This window comes from Helianthus annuus, chromosome 16 (genome assembly GCF_002127325.2).
Source record: "Helianthus annuus cultivar XRQ/B chromosome 16, HanXRQr2.0-SUNRISE, whole genome shotgun sequence".
NCBI lineage: Eukaryota > Viridiplantae > Streptophyta > Magnoliopsida > Asterales > Asteraceae > Helianthus > Helianthus annuus.
In genome coordinates, this window is record NC_035448.2 from 1,094,122 (window position 1) to 1,116,501 (window position 22,380).

The following is a 22,380-nucleotide window of genomic DNA, read 5'->3' on the forward strand; positions in this document are numbered from 1 at the left end:
ACTAAACACCAATATGTTGGTAATTTATAATATGGTAATTGACATCAAACCTCCCCTTAGGTTATTGGTGGTAAGATGATGCCATTCTTTGGTAAAATGATTTCATTCTATAATGTGAATGATGATTCTTTTTCCATCATACCAATATGGGACACACAAAACTAAACAATATATCAAGAATCAACAAACAAAAACAAGATTACTAAGTAATAAGCTTGAATTACAAGTGAAAACAAAATTAATATAAACTTTATTCTCCTAAAATACCATTTGCTAATTTGTCAAAGTGGTAGCTTCACACCCATCATGTACACATGCCAATACATCTCTATAGTCCCTTGTGATTGTGAAGTTATCATAGACTTCTCCATCAATACTCTTCTTGTACTCGAATAAAAGTGAGGAGTGATTAAACGCGGTTAGTTTCACAAATCCATAATCGCGATCTTTATACAAACTCCAAGACGTATTATTCTCAGTGTAATCCGACAAACGACTCCCTCCACCACCAACCACAACATGAATTGTCCCGTTCATAGTACCAGAATAATCAAATATCTCTGAGTTTACACATTGATTCTACACAAACCACGACAAATAAGTTAATAATAATCTTTATCATCATAAATTACATCAATTCTTGATTAGTTGTTAAGTATTGATCATTGCAAAAGGATAAGTAGTACCTGATATATAGGACAAGTTCTTTCATAGTTATGAACATGACCATAAAATGCAATGTCCACTTTATATTTTTGCCATAGCTTTTGTAAGTGTGTTCGCCCCATGGGCTCTTCAGTAGCACCCTCATCGGCTAACCCACTATTCAATGAATATCCAAGAACACGGTGAGCTGCAAATATCAGCCACGGCTGTTTTTGTCTATCAACCGAAGCTAAACATTTCTCTATCCATACATATTGTTCCGAGCCCTCCCTCCAATCATGCTCAGAATCCGCTATACAAAAGTGAAACATTCCATAATCTGTTGAGTACCTGTAAACATTATACAAATTTAAGATAAATAACAATTAAATTGTTAGAAAAAAATATTTATTAATACCATAATTTAGCTCTACTGTCCGCAGGAACGTAATACATGGTCTCCGCTGGCACACCACACTCCCCACCTGAATCCGAAGTGTCATAGAAAGATCCGGAGTTTGGAAAATCACGTTCATGGGTTCCACTACAAGATTTAAAAAGTTATTATCGAAATTGTTACACGTAGTGTCACAACATCCTGGCTTTGTTGACCCGACTCAGCCTCATCATGCATGTTTGTTGAAGAAGGCGCTTTATGACTTAAGCAAGCCCCGAGAGCTTTGTTTTCTAAACTATCTACTATTCTACAAACATTGCAAGTTGTATCCTTTCATAGATGATACAAAAATATTTATAAGAGATACATTTATACAAACCTTGCAATCATATATGGCTTTACTGATGAAATGGGTTCGACTTGCGCGGTGAATTGATCCCATTGTGACAGAAATCCATTTGCATATGCCAAACCTCCTATATGGAAAACTATATCATAGTTTTTAATGTCATTGATTAATTGGTCTGTAGTAAACAATGATCCTGGCTCATAGTTCGCATACTCGTTTGAGCCGTCACGTTCGGCCTAAAAGATAATAGCCGAAATTGAGAACATTTTTTTCCAATGTAAAATATATATATATTTTTTTTTATAAAAGTTGGTTGATACTACCTTTCCCATGTCTCCAAATATTATAACACGTTGTAACGAGTCTTGTCCCGGATATGGTGATGATTTGAATGAATAAATTTTACTCCAAATAGTTAGTTCAGTTTTCAACAGATGTCCCACTCGGTATTCGTATCTGAAAATATTTTTGTTAACAAAATAAGATAATAAATGATCTAACGGAAAATGTAAATGTCACACATACATGGTGTCGGGCCATAATTCCTTTAGAAAACTAGTGTGGATAAAACCAGGGTCACGCCATCCAGTTGTACGCGCAGGCGCACCTATAGACCACCAAAATACGTACATAAGTCTATTTCGCCACATTTTTATTTAACATATGTTATAGGTGTAACGACTAACTACAGTTTTGGGGAATGATGAACCAACCTGGCCGAGTTAGGTAGGTCGGCTGGTTTTACTGGTTTGATGGCTTAACAGCTTGGTTTTGGCGGTTTGAGCTAAAGTTTTTATTTGTTTTTCAAAATCATTAGTTCGTATTAAAAATTTAAAATGATAAAGAAAATTCATGATCATAGTGCATATACGTAACTAAAAAATCCAAAACTGAAAAGTCACATATAATAACAAAAGTTAAAGTACCGTATCCAAGTTCCAAATAGGATCGAATTGTTAAACCGACAAACTGTCAAAACTTGAACGTTTGGGTCTCAAACCGACCAAACAACCGACTTGCTACAGTTTAGGTGATTCAGCGGGTTTCAAAACCGTTAGACCGACAAACCACTAAAACTTAAACTTATGAATATCAAACCGACCAAAACAATCGACTTGCTACAGTTTAGACGGTTCAATCAACTTCAACAGTTTATTGTATAAGATACACCATACATACCACACATGCTGCCACGTGTGAAGGTTAATGTTCCAGCCGGAGAAAGCTTTTTGTTATGGCCCTTCCTACCCCACTCAACAAGCGGGGTGGCTTCATCAATGTTGTAGCCACTTGTCCATGTTACTGTCATCTACACAACCACACAACACAAGACATCATAATTATAATGAACAAAATAAGATACAAATTGACAAAAAAAATATATTCACTACTACAATACTGAACATTTGTGATCGCTATAAATTAACAAAAAGTATACGAATATGTAGGCAAAAGATCAAATACAAATAATCTTAATATAATAAACATACAAATTGAAGGAAAACTCAAAAAGACAAGGTGGCATTTTTGTAATTACCACCAACTATCAAAGTTACTATACAAATGTGGACTCAACCAAAAATACCTAAAAAACACATTTTTTTTAAATATTTTTATAAAAAAATCGCTACATTTTGTTAGAATTTTTTTTTTTTTTGCTGCTACTAAAAGTAGCGATTTTTTAATAAAAAATGTTAAAAAAAATAAAATAAAATAATTTGTGTATTTTTTTTTTATTTTTTAGATTTTTTTAGGTTTTTTGGGGGTTAGTTTAGCTTGGGTGGGTGGGTTGGGGGGGGGGGGGGTTTAGGTTTTGTTTTTTTTTTTTTGGGGGGGGGGGGGGGCTAGGTTTTTATCAGGTTTTTAGGTATATTTGTAGAGTAACTTTGATAGTTATTGATAATTACAAAAATATCACCTTGTCTTTTTGAGTTTTCCTTCAATTTGTATGTTTAGTATGTTAAGATTATTTGTACAAGAACTTTCCCCCGAATATGTATTTAATGTTGTGAAACATGTATCCATCATAGAATGAAGCATCTCATTTTATAGATGGGGATTCATCACAACTTTTAGCTAAAACGACACAATGCTTTGTGAAAGAGTGTGTCGGTTGGCAATTAATTTAGTTATTATGAGCAGGAACTTTGTTAGCATGATATAACGATACCAATACTATAAGACATAATATCATAAGCTAACGATGAAAGATAAATGTACCTCGTCCCAAGCCTTTCCATGAGCAAGACGAGGATACAAAGGGGCCTTTGGGTTTGAAAACGATATAGGGTCTGAAACAGCCACCAATTTTGGCTATGAATCCAGAAACATAATTAGTTCCATATTCGAGAATCATGCTAGTTAAAACTTAAAAGTTAAATAAAGCACACATGTGCAAAGTTAAAGAATGAGTTCACCCACATTTTTGAACCCTCCTGTAAACAATGCAAAGGAGAAATCTGCGCGTTGGTTAATAATCTGAAAGCTCAATGTTGCTTTTCCTCGACGCACGTAATCAGCAGTGGAGTGGTTTGCATATTTGTACTATCACAAAACATGTTTCATGCTATTATTTAACATGAACCGAAAGCAAAAATAAAGATATGTTCAATACATAAGGCTAGGCGTTCTGGAGTAGCACCCTCCTCCGCATTAGCCTTTAACACCGGGGTGGGGGGGGGGAGGGGGGGGGGGGCTGGCTAACCCCTTACAAGGCGTGAGGGAGAAAAGAGTGGGCCCCCGTTTCACATTGGCCAATCACCAATTTTCATGTTTCTTTTATTTTATTATTAGTTAAACCACAACGTGATAGTTAAAGGGTGAGTTAGTTAAAGTCCATTGTCTACGTGGCAGTTATGTGGCTGGTGTTATTACACTTTTTATAGTTAAACTACAATGCATAGCGTAATCAAGAATAAGTAGATAACTACAAGAAACGCATAAACACTTGTATCTTTCTCAATGTAATGCATAAGGGCAGTGGGGGTGGAACACGTGATGTTCCGTGATGACCAATGTTCAACGCGTGGACAATATAGATTACCACCGCCACCATATATTTCAACGAGTGATGGATGTAGTGCGTGATATATTTCACGCGTTATGGGGTATTGAGTGATAAATGGATGTGAGGGGGTGTGAGGGTTTATTGTTGGGTGTTGTGAGTGATGACCATTGCCATTAAAAAGGTTGTGAGTGATGAAATAATGGTTGATGACATGGCGGAACTTGATTGGATGTTGTGAGTGATGGAATTTTGCAAGTGATGACCACCCCTCCCCCCTAAGACAGTTATGTAATTGCCTAACCCACACATTTTTTTCTCTCTCCTTATTAAATAAGCAAAGTATTTCGTACATGTATATTATGCGGTTATCATAGTTCTTTACTTAGTAACGTACCTTTATTGGGGATGTGCATATATACGAAGCCTCTTGCCGGGTACCAGTTTCTGGGTAACAATCTGATGAACTATCAAATTCATTAAGGTGTTAGAATTTGTTTTAAAACCAAATTACAAGATGCAAGCACTTAAAGAGGTATTATAGGCGTTGATAGGTAAGATTAATTACTTGAACTTGGCGGGTGAAAAAACGCCTACCCAGTCATCATTGGTCGGTCTAGGGTACTCGAGATTCACGTTGATCCATTCGGTATCTTCACCCTATGAGCATATCAACAGTTATGTATTATACCAATTACTTGTTTGTGATTGCTTATTAACACTTTTTAATGTTTGTTGTGTTTGATATAACTATAAGTTGTTTTGGCCTTTGAGAGTGTTTGTTTGGGATTGCTTATATGCAATGCTTCTGCTTTGAAACAAATAAACAATAAGTAGTAATTAAGTGACCCCAAAACCTTAGAATTTGAATATTTAACTGTGAAAAGGAGAGAAACTAAGGATCATGCTTAATTAAAACAAATTAGAACATCTCCATCTTTTAGTTTTTGCTCATATTTGGGATCATTTCCCCCAAAAAAATGTAATTATTGATAGAATTATAATTATACTAGGGTAGTTATTTATTAATCAGAATCCTTTAAATGACAATTAAGTTTTTTACATTTAAAGAAAGTTATTATTGCCTCTACTATTATAATAACTGAACGGGTGCTGGTAAAGAAACATCACCCTCATTAGTGTATACCAACCCACTTGTCATATCATACGGGGCCGTTAACATGGTGAAAAAGGTCAGACAAGTCATATGAGTTCACACTAGTCATTTCTTTGTCAGCCAAAACATTATATGGGTAGTATGATTTCACTCTCATACATCTAATAAGACCATTTTTCGATGTGTCGTACAATGGGGTCTAAATAGTGTGTTAGTTGTGTTTGTTTACAAAAATTTCAAGTTACAAACCAATCTATGTTCTCTTTCACTCGAATCAACGTCAATCATGGTAATTAAAGATTACAAAGGCGCTTGCCTGGCGCCCTAACTAGGAGTATACAATTTGAGTGAAAATATGTAATCTGTAATGATCTTCATGGTTGTAACAAAGAACATACATAGTTACTAGTTTATTGGTTGTTCTTATTATGAAGCGATCAAGAAACATAATGAATGAGTATACATTTCCTATGTTGTTATCAAACTTTGTTCTAGCTATAGATTTTCACAAAACGTACATAATCTGATAATCACATCGAGAACGCCTCATTAATGTTACCAATGAAACTTACTAGAATTCTAATGTGTAAACAAAGATGAAGTAAGCATTTTCTTACCTTAGACCCGAGAAGAAAAGGGTTGGCACGAATGGAAGCTGATTCATGGAGCGCGATAACAGCCTTAAGAATGTCGATTTTGGCAAGTGGTTGTTCGACAATTGGAGCATGAACATGTTGCTCGGGGACATTGCTTACATGACTAGGGTATGATGAAGCATGATGAACAACTCCATATGCAATATCATTGGAGACCAAAAGCAAGAATAACGCGAAAAGATTATTGAACGTAGACATCATCAAACACTTGTCATGAAGACTTATAGCTTATTTATAGGTGTTAATCACAAAGTCATGAAGATCAACAATATTATTGTGATGAAAAATATATTATAAATGTCAAAGATGATCAGTTGGTTAGACAACCACATAAAGATAATGTAAAGAGTACATCCAAAATGCAAATATGGGGTTTTCTAAACAAGTTGCACCAAACCTTCATGTACTATAAAAATACTAGTTTTCCTTTAAATTTTTGTTTTATCCTTCGATGATCAAATGGACGGAGTTTATCCAAGTAGTGCAGGGTCAAGTCCCATTACGGGTAAAAAAGGAGTAGGTTAGTTTGCCAAAAAAATAATAATTTTCAAAGGGTGTGCCTATTCAAACACCCATTTGCCTATTGGCACACCAAAAAGGTGTTTTTTGTCCTATATGCACACCCTGCAGTGTCAAGCTGTGGCTAAAGCGCGGCGTTTTGGTCCGGTTAACCAGACAAAGACTGACGGGTGTCTGATGGGTCTGTTGACCAGACCAAAACGCCGAGCTTTGGCCACGTTAACCAGACAAAAGACTGACACCCGGTCAGTTTTTTGTCTGGTTGACAGGGCCAAAACACGGCCAAAGCTCGGCGTTTTGATCTGGTCAACAGACCCGTCAGTCTTTGTCTGGTTAACCGGACCAAAACGCCGCGCTTTAACCACAACTTGATACTGTAAGGTGTGCATATAAGATAAAAAACAACTTTTTGGGTGTGACTATCTACACACTTGGTGTGTAACGCCTTTAAAGTTGAAAAGTACATTACATTCATTACAACAAAAAGGTACATTTATTCTATAATGAAATACCATACTAATGAAACATGCACTTAAAAGCTAAATTTACAATTGTCAGTTGAATTGGAAGTTAAGCTGCAAGTGTAACGGGTTCGCAACCATCGTGAACACAAGCCAACACGTCTTTATATTCTCTTGTAATAGTGAAGGAGTCGTAAACTTCTCCGTCGCTGCTTTTCTTGTACTCCATAAGCAATGATGACTGATTAAACGCGGTTAGTTTTACAAACCCGAAATCATGATCTTTGTAAATGCTCCAAACTGTATCCAGCTCAGAGAAATCAGACAAATGACTCCCTCCACCACCAGCAACTATATGAATCGTTCCGTTCACTGTACCCGAGTAGTGAGATTTTTCATTGTTCACACATTGATTCTACATGAACACATATAAAAGGTTTGTTACAAAAAATGACAATTATGGTAAAAAAAATAAAAAAACTATTTGATAAAAAAAGAAGGTAGAGGTTCCTGTAAAAAAAAAGGTTTTCTGCAAGAAAGGTAAGAAAGATTATGCACCATTAGATATTTGATCTAATGGTTGAGATTATAATAACAAAATTGTAAATAATGTTTACTATTAAACATATTAATTTTATAGATTAATGGTATATACGTAAATTTAACATTTTTAAATTAAGAAACTAACATTAATGCACATGTAACTTCCCCCGTCTTTTTTAAACGTCAATAATTTTTTATACGTAACTTTTTAAAAAAAAATTACACCATAATAACGAGCGTTTTTTTATCTTTAATATGAGTACCATATTGCTATATTTATATAGAGAAAAAAATATGTCTCGATCAGATGTTTAGTCCATGGTATTATATACTTACTAAATGGTGTTATATACTTGCTGAATGGTGTTATATATACTTGCTGAATGGTGTTTATAGAGATCTTTTAAAAAAATCCAATTCTTATAATTAAGGTAGCGGTTATGGGAAGTTTTTAATTAATTGAATTAATGATAAAATTACTTGTTTATTCTTTTGAATTAATTTAGATTTAGAACACATGTCATCTCCACAATATTTCTCACATTTCTCACACTTTAACCTTTTTTTTACAATAACCTTAACCTAAGAAATAATTTTATTTAATTATAAGTACTCTAAGCTATAATTATTCAAACCATGGTACCTGATAAATGGGGCAAACTCTTTCATAGTTATGAACATGGCCGAAGAATGCGATATCAACCTTGTATTTTTGCCATAAATGTTGCAAGTGTTCTCGACCCATGGGCTCCTCAAACGAGCCTTCAAGTCCGTACCATTCGTTCGATGAATACCCGAGAACACGATGAGCAACAAAAATAAGCCATGGCTGTTTATGCCTATTGGCTGATGCCAAACATTTCTCTATAAACGCATATTGTTCTGTACCGATCCTCCAATCGTGTTCTGTATCCGCTACACAAAAATGAAACATCCCGTAATCCATCGAGTACCTAAAAAATGACCATACAATGATGTTGTAAGTTGTAACCATGTTAAGTGCCAAAACTTGTCAAAAGGTTCTTAAAAGCGTGGTATTGTCGAAATTACCAAAATTTTGCTCGGTTTTCCGCAGGAACGTAGAACAATGTCTCGGCTGGCACACCACACTCGCCACCAGAATCGTCGACGTCGTAAAACGATCCACTGTTTGGCCAATCACGTTCATGATTTCCACTGAGAAAGCCAAAATTTGCACAAAACAAAAGATATTTATAACCTTTTTTCAGAATAACCTAAAGATTTTTAGTTTATAAATTCAAGAAAATTAGATTTTAATAATCCCAACTATGAATTACTATTAGAGTAAATTACAAAAATCGTCCTTTATGTATCTCACTTATTGCAAACTGTGTCCTTTATCTTCAATAATTACAGAAAACGTACTCGATGTTTGCAAACCCTTGCAAGTTATGTCCTTTAGCCCTAACTCAGTTAATTTTTGTGGTTAAATCTGACCAAATGGACCCCACATGAGGGTATTTTTGTTGTTAAATCTGACCAAGTGGACCCCACATGAGAGTAAAATGACCAAAATATCCTCATGTGGGTCCATTTGGTCAGATTTAACCACAAAAAAAAATTAACTGAGTTAGGGTTAAAGGACATAACTTGCAAGGGTCTGCAAACATCGAGTACATTTTCTGTAATTATTGAAGATAAAGGACACAGTTTGCAATAAGTGACATACATAAAGGACGATTTTGTAATTTACTCTACTAGTTAAAAAATTGATACTGGTAATTTGATCAACGACACTCCTAACTTCACTAAAATTAAAACATGTCGAAAATTACAAACCTGGCAACCATATAGGGGACTTTTGAACTAATGGGCTCCATCTGTGCCAAAAATTGATCCCATTGAGAAATGTATCCATTGGCATATGACATATCTCCTATGTGCAAAACAATATCATAATTTTCCAAATCTTTTATGAGTGTGTCGGTTGTATTGATTGCACCAGGATGCTTGTTGCTATACGCGTTAGAGCCATCACGTTCTCCTTTTCCCATATCTCCAAATATTATTACGCGTTGTAACGAGTCCTGGCCAGGGTAAGGTGACGCTTTGAACGAGTATGTCTTGCTCCAAACATACTCGCCATTTTGTAACATATGACCCATTCGGTACATGTACCTAGAAAACCATTACAATCAAAATTAACCAAACCCGTTGCAAGAAGTTTCAAGTTTAAAACATTAACGAGTTGAATAGGTTGCATACACCATGTTTGGCCAAAGATTCTTCAAGAAAGCCGTGTGTATGAAGCCTGGATCTCGCCATCCTACACCACGCGCTGCTCCTCCTGTACATATAAAGATTGTAGTTTGATGCATATGAAAGAACTAAAAGTACAAATAAAATACTGGCCGAGTTACATCAATATCGCAGGTACAAATGAAAATCAAATCTCTTTGTATGAATAGAAGTGAAAGAATAAAGAAAAATGATAAAGCTAACCAATTAATAATAATAAACCATCAATAACTATTCAAACTAGAGATATAACTATTACTAACAAAGAAATGTAGTAATAACTAACAAACAAACAAAGTTAAAAGACAAACTATATACAAATGATGATAAAGATAATAGAATTTGGATCAAGAAGAAAAAGAGATAGTTACCACACATGTCGTTTTGAGTAAATGTTAGTGTTCCGGCGGGTGAACGTGATTGTGCTTGGTGGTGACCCTTCATAGCCCATTCGACAAATGGCACCGCTTCATCTATGTTGTAGCCGCTCGACCATGTTACTGTCATCTTTTCAAACGCCAAACATACTATTAGTTGCGGAACTTGAACTTTTAAATTTAGTTTGTAATAACTTTAAGTTTTTAAATATACTTTTTTCAAAAAAAAAACTATTAAACAAAAACTTTTAATGCATTTAAGTTTTAAATATGTTATAAAAAATTATTTTAAATGTTATCTAAAAAACTTATTTAAAACATATGGAACTATAGTTTTTTTAACAGACCATTGAAATTGCTAAATGGTAAAAATATTTTATTAACATTATCGGATTGTTTACTGCATTTTATAGGGAGATGATCAAATAAGAAGTTTAATATGGCTAGGAAGGATATGAAACAATAGGATTATGACATGTGATAAATTTAAAAATAAAGGGAATGGTATTTTAGTTAATTTTATCCAATGTTCTTCCTTTTCTCTCCCATTAACTTCAAAATCCACCATTTTCAAAACTCACAATCTTCAACCTTTTCTTCACCTTCTATCTCTATAATCACTACATTATAATGCGATTTTCGTCACCAATCAATGATTCAAACACCCAATCAACGTGTTCTTCAACTTTTTTGAAGAACCCCAGTTTAATTTCATACAATATCTCATTTTTCCCGTGATTTTGATTCGAATCATTCGATTCGTTCGATTCAATCGCTGATAAGTGTTTCTAGCATTCAAATTTCGTCAACCGTGGAAGAAATCTGAAGAAATCGGCTTCGATCTATGTAAGAAATTTTTTATTTGCATTTTTACGATCTGGGTTTTTGAATTGAGTCATTGCGTTTTACAAAGTAATGAATGACATTTTTTTTTGTATTTTCAGTGCATTGGGTTTTAGAAACAACACATTTTATTGTGTTTTTCGTCCATTGCGTTTTAGGTAAAACACATTTTTTTCTGTTTTCTGGCCATTGCGTTTTAGAAAATAAAATTTCTTTGTGTTTTCTGGCCGTTGCGTTTTAGAAATAAGACATTTCTTTGTGTTTTTAGGCCATTGCGTTTTACAAAAAAAACATAAGCCATTGCGTTTTAGAAACAACACATTTTATTGTGTTTTAGTGCATTGCGTTGGTGAAACATATTTTATATGTTTTTAGTTCATTGCGTTTTAGGTAAAAGACACTTCTTTGTGTTTTTTAAGCCATTGGGTTTTAGAAACAACACATTTTATTGTGTTTTTAGTCCATTGCGTTTTAGGTAAAACACATTTTATGTGTTCTTAGTCAATTGTGTTTTAGGTAAAAGACATTTCTTTGTGTTTTCTGGCCATTGCGTTTTAGAAATAAGACTTTTCATTGTGTTTTTAGGCCATTGCATTTTACAAAAAGGACATTTGTTTGTGTTTTTCAACCATTGCGTTTTAGAAATAACACATTTCGTTTGTGTTTTTTGTCTATTGCGTTTTAGAAAAAAAAAAAAAAAAGCATTTCTTTGTGTTTTTTGTCAATTGCGTTTTAGAAAAAAAGTCATTTTTATGCTTTTTGTCCATTGCGTTTTATGCATATGGGTTTTCGAAAAAAAATTCAAAAATATAGCAGTAGTATACTCGTTTTAAAGATAAAAAACGCTCGTTTTTTGTGCAATTTTTATAAAAAAATAATATCGTATGAAAGAGTTATTAACGTTTAAAAAACGTGGTGGAATTGGAGGAGATAGAAACTATTGCTTCTGATTGACAGAATACCCCTACACAACCTCACGCGCCTCCTTTTTTATCTGTTAGACTAATCTTGCATATTATGCGTAAGTTCGGGTTAAAAGTGACCGACTTACAAAGTTCGGGTAAAAAGTGACCGGGTTATAAACTTGGGGTTTTTTTGAGATAGTTTTTTAATCCTAGTTTGAGTCAAATAGGTTTACTTGTTGAACAAGTTATTAGGCTTATAAATAGAAGGAATTATTTGTAACCCTAGTTGTACCAATTATTAATAAACGAGTTTTGATTCAATACGTTCTTTGGTATCCAATTCTAACAATTTGGTATTAGAGTTCTAAGGAGTTCGACCCACGATCAAGACTGTTGATCTTGGAGTCCGGCAAGAAGAGATCAATCAGCGAAGGTCAGCGATTGAAGTATCTTGCGACGGGTTCCGAAGATCACAAAAGGCGGCGGCAGACGAGACTTGGCGCGTAAGTCTGTGAAGAAATCGATAAGGTCAGAATCGGTTTCTTTAGATTGGTTTGTTTTCCAGGTTGCTTTCAAAGGAGGAGCAAGTGTGTTTTTATCGAGAGAAGTAGTGGGTGTCTTCTTTTAGATCAACAATTTAAACAAAAGGGGTTTGTTTAGTTTTGAAAGTTACGATTAAAAAAAACAAAAAAAAGGGTTTTTGTTTCTTTGAGATAGGAATTAAAAGAAGCGAAAGTAACAGAAGGTTCTTTATTTTCCTTGAAGAAACCACAAAGTCTAACAACAGTAGAAGAAACCGGAGGATGGGTGATAACACGAACCGGGTACCTCCAACGAAGGAACCAATGCCTAGTCTTCCATGTCCAATGCTTACGGATACAAACTACACTGTTTGGGCTATGAAGATGAAAGTAATCTTCAAGGTTTACAAGGTATGGGATGTGATTGACCCAGGAACAACCATCGATACTCACAAAGATTCTATAGCAATCGCTTTGCTATTCCAAGGGTTACCAGAAGAGCTAGTGTTGCAGATTGGGAACAATGATTCAGCAAAAGAGATGTGGGAAACAGTGAAATCTCGCAATCAAGGTGCTGAACGTGTGAAAGAAGCAAGACTTCAAACCTTAATGTCGGAATTTGAGGGTTTGAAGATGAATGAACCAAGTACGATCGCTGAGTACGCATGAAAGATTTTAGGGATTGCTTCTAGATCTGCTTCTCTTGGAACAGTGATTAAAGAAGAGAAACTGGTTAAAAGGTTTCTACATGGTTTGCCAAAAAGGTTTATGCACACGGTTGCCTCTCTTGAGCAATCCATTGACCTTAAGACAGTTGGATTTGATGATGTCGTAAGTCGTCTTATAGCTTATGAGGAACGCGTCAACCTTGAAGATAAGGAGCAACCAGTTAGAAGTGATCAGTTATTGCTGACGTATGAGGAGTGGGAAGCTAGAAAAAAGGAAGGGTACGATCGAGGAAAAGGAACGGCCGAGTCTAGTCAAAGAGGTCGGGGTCGCGGTCGAGGAAACACTAGGGGTCAAGATAAAGACAAGGAACCAGATCAAAAACTAAAGAAGGATCGTTCTAAGATAAGGTGTTTTCGATGTGATGATGTGGACATTTTTCTTCATATTGTCCTACACGTAAAAAGGACGAGGACGAGGAAAACAATCTTATTCAAAGGGTTGAACCGGTTCTTCACTTGCAAACACACGTTGAAGAGGCTAATGATGTGTTTCTAGACGAGGAAAGGATTATTCCAAGGATGTATACTTCGAGCCCAAGTGAACTCAATACATGGTTTCTTGATAACGGGGCGAGTAACCACATGACGGGTAAAAAAGAGTGGTTCACTAACCTCGATCACAACATCAAGGGAAAAGTGAAGTTTGGAGACGGGTCATGCGTAGAGATTAAAGGACAAGGGATGGTCGTCTTGGAAGGAAAATCTGAGGAACAAAGGGTGTTGCTTGATGTTTACTATATTCCAGCACTTGAAAGTAATATAATAAGCATTGGTCAGTTGGACGAGAGAGGGTACAAGATCGCAATCCAAGACGGTATACTTTGGATGTTTGAGCAAGACGGAACTTTGCTAATGAAGGTACCTCGTTCACCTAATCGCATTTACAAGATTAATCTTGAGGTTGTATCTCCAATTTGCATACAGACTAAAGATGACAATATTGAAAATAGCGACCAACCAGTCTCTATTGTGGCGGAAGTTAGCGACCAAACAGATCAGTTAGCAAACAGGAATTAGCGACCAATCTGGGCAGTCAGCGACATAGCAGACATATAGCGACCAAACTGACCAATTTGCAACAAAATCTGACCAGTTAGCGACAGAATCTGATCAGCCAGTGACAACTTTTAGCGACAAGTCTGCGACAGATCAGTTTTTCAGCACTTCAATACTTAAATGGATGCTCGGTTTATCAAACGAAGAGATAAGTTTGAAAGTCAAGAACTTATTGCAAGATCAAGTTAAAGTGGAACGTATTAGCGGGGATTTGCAACGGACTGACATCTTCACAAAAGCCGTGCCACGACTGAAGATTATCGAGATGAGATATCTTCTCGGTATTGCAAGATTAGGGGGGTAATTGTTAGACTAATCTTGCATATTATGCGTAAATTCGGGTTAAAAGTGACCGACTTACAAAGTTCGGGTAAAAAGTGACCAGGTTATAAACTTGGGGTATGTTTTTTGAGATAGTTTTTTAATCCTAGTTTGAGTCAAATAGGTTTACTTGTTGAACATGTTATTAGGCTTATAAATAGAAGGATTTATTTGTAACCCTCAATAAACGAGTTTTAATTCAATACGTTCTTTGGTATCCAATTCTAACATTATCAATTACACCCATTTAATCCAAGCCCTTGATTAATAAAATGATGGTTAAGATTACTTACTAACTCTTCCTAGCAAAAAAAACTTTCCTATTATCCTGACCCACATTTTATATACTGTATATTATTTTTGTATAAATGGATCGATTTTATAAAATATATCACTTTAACTGGTTTATATGTTTTATAGGTTTTAAGACGGTTGTATATTACTTTAACTCGTTTATATGTTTTATATAGGTTTTAAGACGGTTGTATATTAAAATGATAGTCTCAAATTTTTAATATATGCTAAATTTAATTAAGCTTAACTAAATCTTATTGAGGCTTAACTAAAAATAAATGAGTTTGTTTAGGAATTAGGAATAGAGTAAACTGCCATTTTGGTCCCTGAGGTTTGGTTACTTTTGCCACTTTAGTCCAAAATTCAAACTTTTTGCATCTGGGTTCCCGTGGTTTCATTTTTATTGCCATTTTGGTCCAAAAATAAAATCAGGTCATACTTGTCTTATAAAATCCTGTAATTTTTTCATTTTCCCTAGGGGCAAATCAGGTCATATTTGTCTTATAAAATATGGTATTTATTTATAAAAAAGAAATGATCATTTTGCCCCTGCAGAAAATGACAAAATAACAGGATTTTATAAGACAAATATGACCTGGTTTCATTTTTGGACCAAAATGGCAATAAAACTGAAACCACAAGGATTCAGATGCAAAAAGTTTGAATTTTAGATCAAAGTGACAAAATTAACCAAACCACAGGGACCAAAATGGCAGTTTACTCTTTGGAATAAGAAAAGGTAGCAGATGGCTTTAGTGCACTACCTTGAAGTATTAATTGGGCTTTGATGAAAATCTAGGTGGGCTGAAGATATCTTGGGCTACAAATAATATTAATTGAGATCTTTTCGATGGGCTGATACAATTAAATCTTGCTTTTGTGAGCGTTATGCTTCTCGTTTCTTAGTTTAGTTGCAACTTAATCTTGCATTATTAGTTTAATTCATCATGAGTAGAAAGAACCTTTGGATTTTAATTTTCATAATCATCTAACAATGACTAACGACATGCTATCTAGGTTAATTAGGTTTTTACATAACGATAGTTTGAAATTAAAAGTAAAAAAAAAAAAAAAAAAGTCACCTCATCCCAAGACTTCCCGAGAGCAAGGCGAGGATAAAGAGGCGCTTTCGGGTTTGCAAATGTTATAGTATTCGAGACTGCTTTTAGTTCCGGCTGGCATTTTAACGATATTTGAGATATAAACCATAACTGAAGCTGAAGCTGAAGCTGAAGAACAACAACAATAAGTACCTTACCTTTGAGTAGCCACCGGAGAACAATGCAAAAGAGAAATCAGAACGTTGGTTTATGATCTGCAACCTTAGTAAACTTTTGCCTGTATTCACGTAATCCGGATTTTCGTAGCTTACATTCATGAACTGTGATGATGGATACATTCATATTTAGGGAATAATATATAATTGAAACGAAGAACAAAAGATGTTGCTGAATGAATAATGTGTTCTATATATAGATGGAAGGAAAGCAAACCTTTATAGGAGATGAACATATATATGGAGGCTGTATTCTTGTATAATCTTCATAAGAACAAGTTGATCCACTAACATAACATGATGAATTATATTATATATTATCACACACTTTTACACCACACACACAGTTTACAAGAGAAAATTAAAGCAAAAGTTACTTGAATTGTGCTGGAGAGAAAACAGCAACCCAATCATCTGGAGAAGGTTCTGGATGGTCAACTTGGATGGTAACCCATTCAGTATCCTCACCCTTTAAATTAACAAAAAATATCATTAACAAGATATTCTAAATATTAAGCGTAGAGATATGTCCGTAGCCTCTTGGCCCGGTGACACAAGGTGTTTAGTCCCACTAAAGTGGTGCTCGAGTCCCACAACAGGTGAATTTTAAGAGTAAATTTTCCGGGTATGTGTTCGTTGTTAAGAAAAAGGCTCAAACTACTGGCACGCCCATGGTGCCTATTTGCACACTTTAGGGTTTATGTAAGCCACGTAGAGTACGTGACGTATAGGCCGGGTTGCATCAAAATCAGAGTCTGACTGATGTCAGTTATGGTCTGGTTGTTCCTATATGCGACGTATACAAGGGGTAAAAAAGACCATTTTACCCCTGGTTTGGGCTGCGTATAAGCCTTAAACCAAGGGTAAAATGATCTTTTTTACTATACGCGGCGTATAGGACCATGATAGGACACATTCAGATATTCTTTTGGAAATTGAAAAAGGTGACTATACGCCACATACAGGTCTATATGTGGCGTATATATAGTTATGCAAATAGGCATTAAGGTGTGTGAATATGCATACCCAACAACAAAAAGAGATATGGCCGATACCTTTAACCCAAGAACGTTAGGTGAAGCTTTAACGGAGGCATCTTCATGGAGGGCTAAAACCGCCTCGTAGATTGCAATTTCCGCTAGTGGTTGTTCGTTAAATTTGGTCGAACCACCTTGGCGGTGACCACCCGCTAGTGTTCGATAGTAACGAGACGTGGCATGGGTTAATGGAATGGAAGTAAATGAAGTTAAAAATGTCACAAAAATGAAACAAAATTGAATCTTCATTCTGTGCATGTTGAATGAAGAAACCAACAGTTATTTAAATAAATGGCTGAATATATATAATATATATAGCAAATTAACATGCAACGTTCGATTCACACTTTTGACTTGTTAGTTTATTCGATAGATGTGTAATATAATATGAATATTGCGTTATGCTCTTCTGAACAGTGAGGGTCCCTATGAAACATAAACAATAAAAACAATTCAAAAGTGAAAAAAGAAAATTGTTAGCATTGAAGAAAAGAATAAAGATAAGATACAACAGAAACCTTTTATGATTGGCTTAGCTATTTAACTACTTTATCAGAAAAAAAAAAAAAAAAAAAACAAGTCGACCTTAATTATTAGAATTTAAAAAGAAGTACTTAAAAACCCACTGTTCAAATAGCATCTTTACTTTTAGTTTATGAAAACGTGAATCACTTGCTTTCCTAATCGTTTTGTGAAAGGATGGCATTGATACTTTGGAAAATACTAGGGGTGTTCAAAATTATTCAGATCTGAAATTGAATTTGAAATATCTGAAAATCCGTATCCGAAATATCAGAAATTTCGGATATATGGAAACCGGATAATCTGAATTTTCGGATTCAGATATGAATTTCAAAAATTTCAGATAATTTGATTATCTGATATCCGAAAACTAATTATTTTTATAAATATATATAATATAAGAACATTATATTTAGTTCGAAATATAGTAAAAAATAGTAAAAATATAGTAAATAATCGGATTCGGATGTGGATTATGTTTTTAGTTTTCAATGCTGGAAATTTGGAAGATCGAATATATGTTTAGTTTTAAGAAACAATTTTTTTTTTTTTGTTTTTTTTATGAATTCGGATATCCGTTTGGATATCCGAATTCGTATCCAAAATTTCAGATACCCGATTTTCGGATATCCGAAATTTTGAATACGGGTTTAGATATTAATATTCACTATCCAACATTTTTGAATATCCAGTTTTCGGATCCGATCTTGAACACCCCTAGAAAATACTAGTGAAGATCATAGTGATGAATATTGAGTATTAACTGTTATTTTTTTTTCTTAATTAAAAAAGGATTTGTATAATGACCAAGTTTTTTTCACTCTATCTGTAGTTTACGATACAATACCAATAAAAACACTATATTTTGAATATAACTTTGTTTTAAAAAAATATATACAGAAATGCAGAGAGAAAAAAAAAATCAAGCAAAACTGCATATCAGGGGCGGCCTTGAGGGTGGGTGGGGAGGACAACCGGCCAGGGCCCGTGATTCCGAAGGGCATATTTTTTTATAACGCATATAAAAAATACTAAGTGCATCCATAAATAAAAATTAAAAGGAACTATAACTAATAGTGAGGAACTAGCCTAATGGTTAAAGGTTTGGTTGTAAGCTAGTTTGCCCGCTAAAAATCAAAGATCTCTCTGGTTCGATTCCCAGCAAATCTGTTTTTTTTTTTTTTTCGTTTCTTCAGGCAATGAGTTAAGCTTACCTACTAGTACTATTTTATTTTAAAAGCTTGCATAAACAAGCATTCTCAGTTTGTTTTTTTTCCTTTTAACAACTGATAATGATAATGATACTTTATTAATTTATGACTTTATTTAATTTGATGTTCAGTATGTATGCATTGTTTGATTTTAGGCTTTAATATGTATTGTCGATTATTTGGCCGTTAATTTGTCAAAAAACTTTGTTAGAAATTGAGGATTTTGCATTTTTGCTAATCATCATGTTAATTTAAGAGTGAATAAATTTACTAATAGTCTTGTTACTTAACACTTGTTAAGGCCGAAGGGGCATATATTTCGAGCTCGGACAGGGCACCTGAATTCTCCGGGCCGGCCCTGCTGCATATTAACAAGAAAAGTTAACAAACAAAAATTATAAAAATGCTATGAACTAAAAGCATTTATCAATCACTTATTTACTTACTTTACAGGTTAAAAACGTAAAATAATGATTTTCAATTTACTTTTTACTATACCGGCTGAATATTTTAATGTAAAATAATTAAAAGGCTTAATGGTTGCATTTGTAAAATAATTAAAAGGCTTAATGGTTGCATTTGCATACTAAAAGCATGTAAAATGGCAACTGAGAACGATGATCATGCTTGGGTAGTTAAGGGCCCGGCCCAACTCGTTTAACAGGGAGCCTTAAAGTTTGGGCTACTTAAAAAATAAAAACTCTTAACCTTGATTCGTTTAAGAGCGATAAAGTATTTGCATAATTTTACAATTTACAAATGGCATGACATTTTATATATAGAAAATATCTTTAATTAAAAAATCGATATGTATGAACGCTATTGTATTCAATTTATCTATAACTGACGATCATAGCTATTCATTGTTAGATAGATGTTGAATTTGAAAACAACCGATAGTTATAAATTATAATTTAAACTTCAACTAGGATCTATAAGTGACAAATCATAGCTATTTATTGTTAAAAAGTTTCCCTATACCGTGGAAAAGCGCTCATGTGTAACCAAAAGATAAAACTTAATTTTTCATGGAAAAGTAGAATTAACGAAAGAATAACAACAACAATAACAACAATGACTGCGAATTCAAATCCAAACAAAAAGCAGATGTGGTAATTTTAGCTATTTAAAAATAAATGACGATGACGATGACGATGACGATGACGAGGATGATGATAATGATGTAAACCCTAAAAACGGGTTTGGTAATTAAACCAAACTCATTGGGATGTGCGGGTAAAATAGCGCTAGTGCCAAAAGTTAAACCAGAAATACATTAGAATTTAATTAAATAAACTTAATGTTAAATAAAGGATGAGCAAATACTTTTAGTAGATAAAGTTAATAAAAGGTTCGGGCTATCGGGACATAATTAAGTTGGGTCGTAGCATCCCCGAACTTAGCAAATATAATTATCATGCTTGTTTTATATAAAAAAAAGCGGCATGTGGTACATAACTAGGAATGTTAACCTAGTTAACATTGACGACTGTTGGGGTGAGTCATGAACAAACCGAATACAACTAGACCATAGGGCCTGAAAGGGGTATGAACAAAAGACATGGGTACTTAAAAGATAAAAACACAAAAAATACACACACATGTGTCGTGAGTTAGAGAAGGAGAGAAGGGAAGGGAAGAACCCTTACAACCTTCAAGCACAAAACCTAGAAATCAAGGATGATATCAAGTGGATTTTGATTGCATGTTGAAGGTTTTAGCTATCTAACATCATCTAAACAACGCTATGTGAACAATTTAGTGATTTGATTAAGTGTTCATACATGACTTGAAATGGTTTTAGATGATATGATGAAATTGATGATGTTTTAATGTTCATAACCAGCATACTTGCTTGTATGGGTGAAATACATGAACAATTTTGTGATTTGATTAAGTGTTCATACATGACTTGAAATGGGTTTAGATGATATGATGAAATTGATGATGCTGTAATATTCATAACCAACATACTTGCTTGTATGGGTGAAATACATGAACAATTTTGTGATTTGATTAAGTGTTTATATATGACTTGAAATGGGTTTAGATGATATGATGAAATTAATGTTATATTGATGTTAAAATGTGCTTGAAATCATTTATACATGAATGTTTAAAGTCTTTGACTAAGTTAGATTTGAGTAAATTCCATACATATGATGAAATGGGTTGTTTCATAGTATTAATCGTCGGGGGCGAACAAGATATTAGTTGATAGCGCTATTAGGTTTGACAAATCTCACACCGTGACCGGGGGCATCAGGCGTGAACTAGTAGGCCTTGCAACTTGGTCAATGATGATAGACATTGACTTGGGGCACAGCAACTCAACGTCACCAGTATTCGGTATCTACAGTTTAGTGAGCTTACAGATGGGGTAGCTCCCCATATGTTTGGCTAAGCTTTTTGAAACAACTTATTGACTTATTGGCTTTTTGAAAAGTCATAAGCTTCAAAAAGTCTGTTTGGATTAAGGGTGTATGTGAGGGGAAAAGTGACTTTTCCAAAAAGTCACTCCATCCTGACTTTTCAAAAAGTCATAAGTCACTCCTGAAAAGCTAAGCCAAACATGGCCATAAAGTGATTATAAATACCTAATCTAAACAACTTACGTTTTTGGAACTAAAACTGGACAACTCGTGAACTTACCAACTTTATGTTGACACCGTACTGCATGCTTTGCAGGTTGCTCAATACAACTTAGGACGAACGTTGCAATCAGCTGGAGTGTGTGGTCTGTAAGTTTCATGATTAACGTATAATTAACTAACTTCGGGTTTTTAGTTAACATGGGTTCTCTTTATACTTCCGCTGCTAAATTAAACTGTGTTTTTGAACATTTAAATCCTGAACACAAATCGTGTCAATTGGAAAATTTATAATGTACGAGAATGGTTCTTCATGATTAGTGGCTAGATCTTGGTCAGTCACACGCCTCGCGGCAGTACTCCGCATGTGGATTTTGAGGGTGACAACGATTGTCTTTTTTGGGGAACGTTTTGGCAGATACTGACATTACTGATTGGCTGCAGACTCCTACCACATGTACCGGTTGTTCCTCTCATAAGTTGTCATGTTGCGCATACGCGGTTAGGCCTATACAGTAAACTCTGAGCCAGTTGAGTGGTTTTTTAGGTGACTATGGGTATAGTCTTGTATGCGTATGGCCATGCACGCTGTTTAAGACTATACCCCTTCAACAAAAATTACAATAACTTATATAACAATTAATTGTCAGATATCTATCACTAAAGAGATGATTTCTAACACCCTATGGGTGAAAGGATGATGCACAATTGCTATCGTGTAGAATATGAATTTATAAGATAACGTAGA

The 22,380-nt window shown here is 34.5% G+C and overlaps 2 protein-coding genes across 3 annotated transcripts; both read right to left on the reverse strand.

The window, feature by feature from the left end:
- Positions 1–177: 177 nt before the first annotated feature.
- Positions 178–6,393, reverse strand: LOC110917307 (nucleotide pyrophosphatase/phosphodiesterase). Of its 2 annotated transcripts, XM_022161887.2 has the most exons (12): positions 6,130–6,393; positions 4,964–5,055; positions 4,793–4,862; positions 3,813–3,935; positions 3,612–3,704; positions 2,571–2,700; positions 1,917–1,998; positions 1,715–1,847; positions 1,422–1,627; positions 1,064–1,189; positions 687–996; positions 178–579 (listed from the first exon to the last, which is right to left on the reverse strand). In XM_022161887.2, exons 1-12 carry the CDS (start codon positions 6,367–6,369, stop codon positions 274–276), a joined length of 1,911 nt encoding a protein of 636 aa, XP_022017579.2. In that variant the 5' UTR covers positions 6,370–6,393; the 3' UTR covers positions 178–273. The 2 variants fall into 2 exon arrangements, with proteins under 2 accessions (XP_022017579.2, XP_035841851.1); XM_035985958.1 differs by lacking the exons at positions 3,612–3,704; positions 3,813–3,935.
- A 745-nt stretch (positions 6,394–7,138) lies between these two features.
- Positions 7,139–17,893, reverse strand: LOC110916488 (probable inactive purple acid phosphatase 27). The gene is made up of 11 exons (XM_022161212.2): positions 17,327–17,893; positions 16,649–16,740; positions 16,489–16,558; positions 16,254–16,376; positions 16,078–16,170; positions 10,322–10,457; positions 9,918–9,999; positions 9,492–9,830; positions 8,742–8,867; positions 8,335–8,644; positions 7,139–7,563 (listed from the first exon to the last, which is right to left on the reverse strand). Exons 1-11 carry the CDS (start codon positions 17,564–17,566, stop codon positions 7,258–7,260), a joined length of 1,917 nt encoding a protein of 638 aa, XP_022016904.1. The 5' UTR covers positions 17,567–17,893; the 3' UTR covers positions 7,139–7,257.
- Positions 17,894–22,380: the final 4,487 nt, after the last annotated feature.

Bases quoted from the DNA above. Each gene is read 5' to 3' on its own strand.
- LOC110917307 (XM_022161887.2), bottom strand. From the start codon at position 6,369: ATGATGTCTACGTTCAATAATCTTTTCGCGTTATTCTTGCTTTTGGTC. The intron at 3,936-4,792 runs GTACGTTACTAA...GTTTTGTGATAG, and splicing joins TATGCACATCCCCAATAAAG to TACAAATATGCAAACCACTC. The intron at 1,999-2,570 runs GTATGTATGGTG...GGTGGTCTATAG, and splicing joins CACACGTGGCAGCATGTGTG to GTGCGCCTGCGCGTACAACT.
- LOC110916488 (XM_022161212.2), bottom strand. From the start codon at position 17,566: ATGCACAGAATGAAGATTCAATTTTGTTTCATTTTTGTGACATTTTTA. The intron at 10,458-16,077 runs GTGACTTTTTTT...GCGTTTGAAAAG, and splicing joins TCGGGAAGTCTTGGGATGAG to ATGACAGTAACATGGTCGAG. The intron at 8,868-9,491 runs GTTTGTAATTTT...TGGCTTTCTCAG, and splicing joins GTCCCCTATATGGTTGCCAG to TGGAAATCATGAACGTGATT.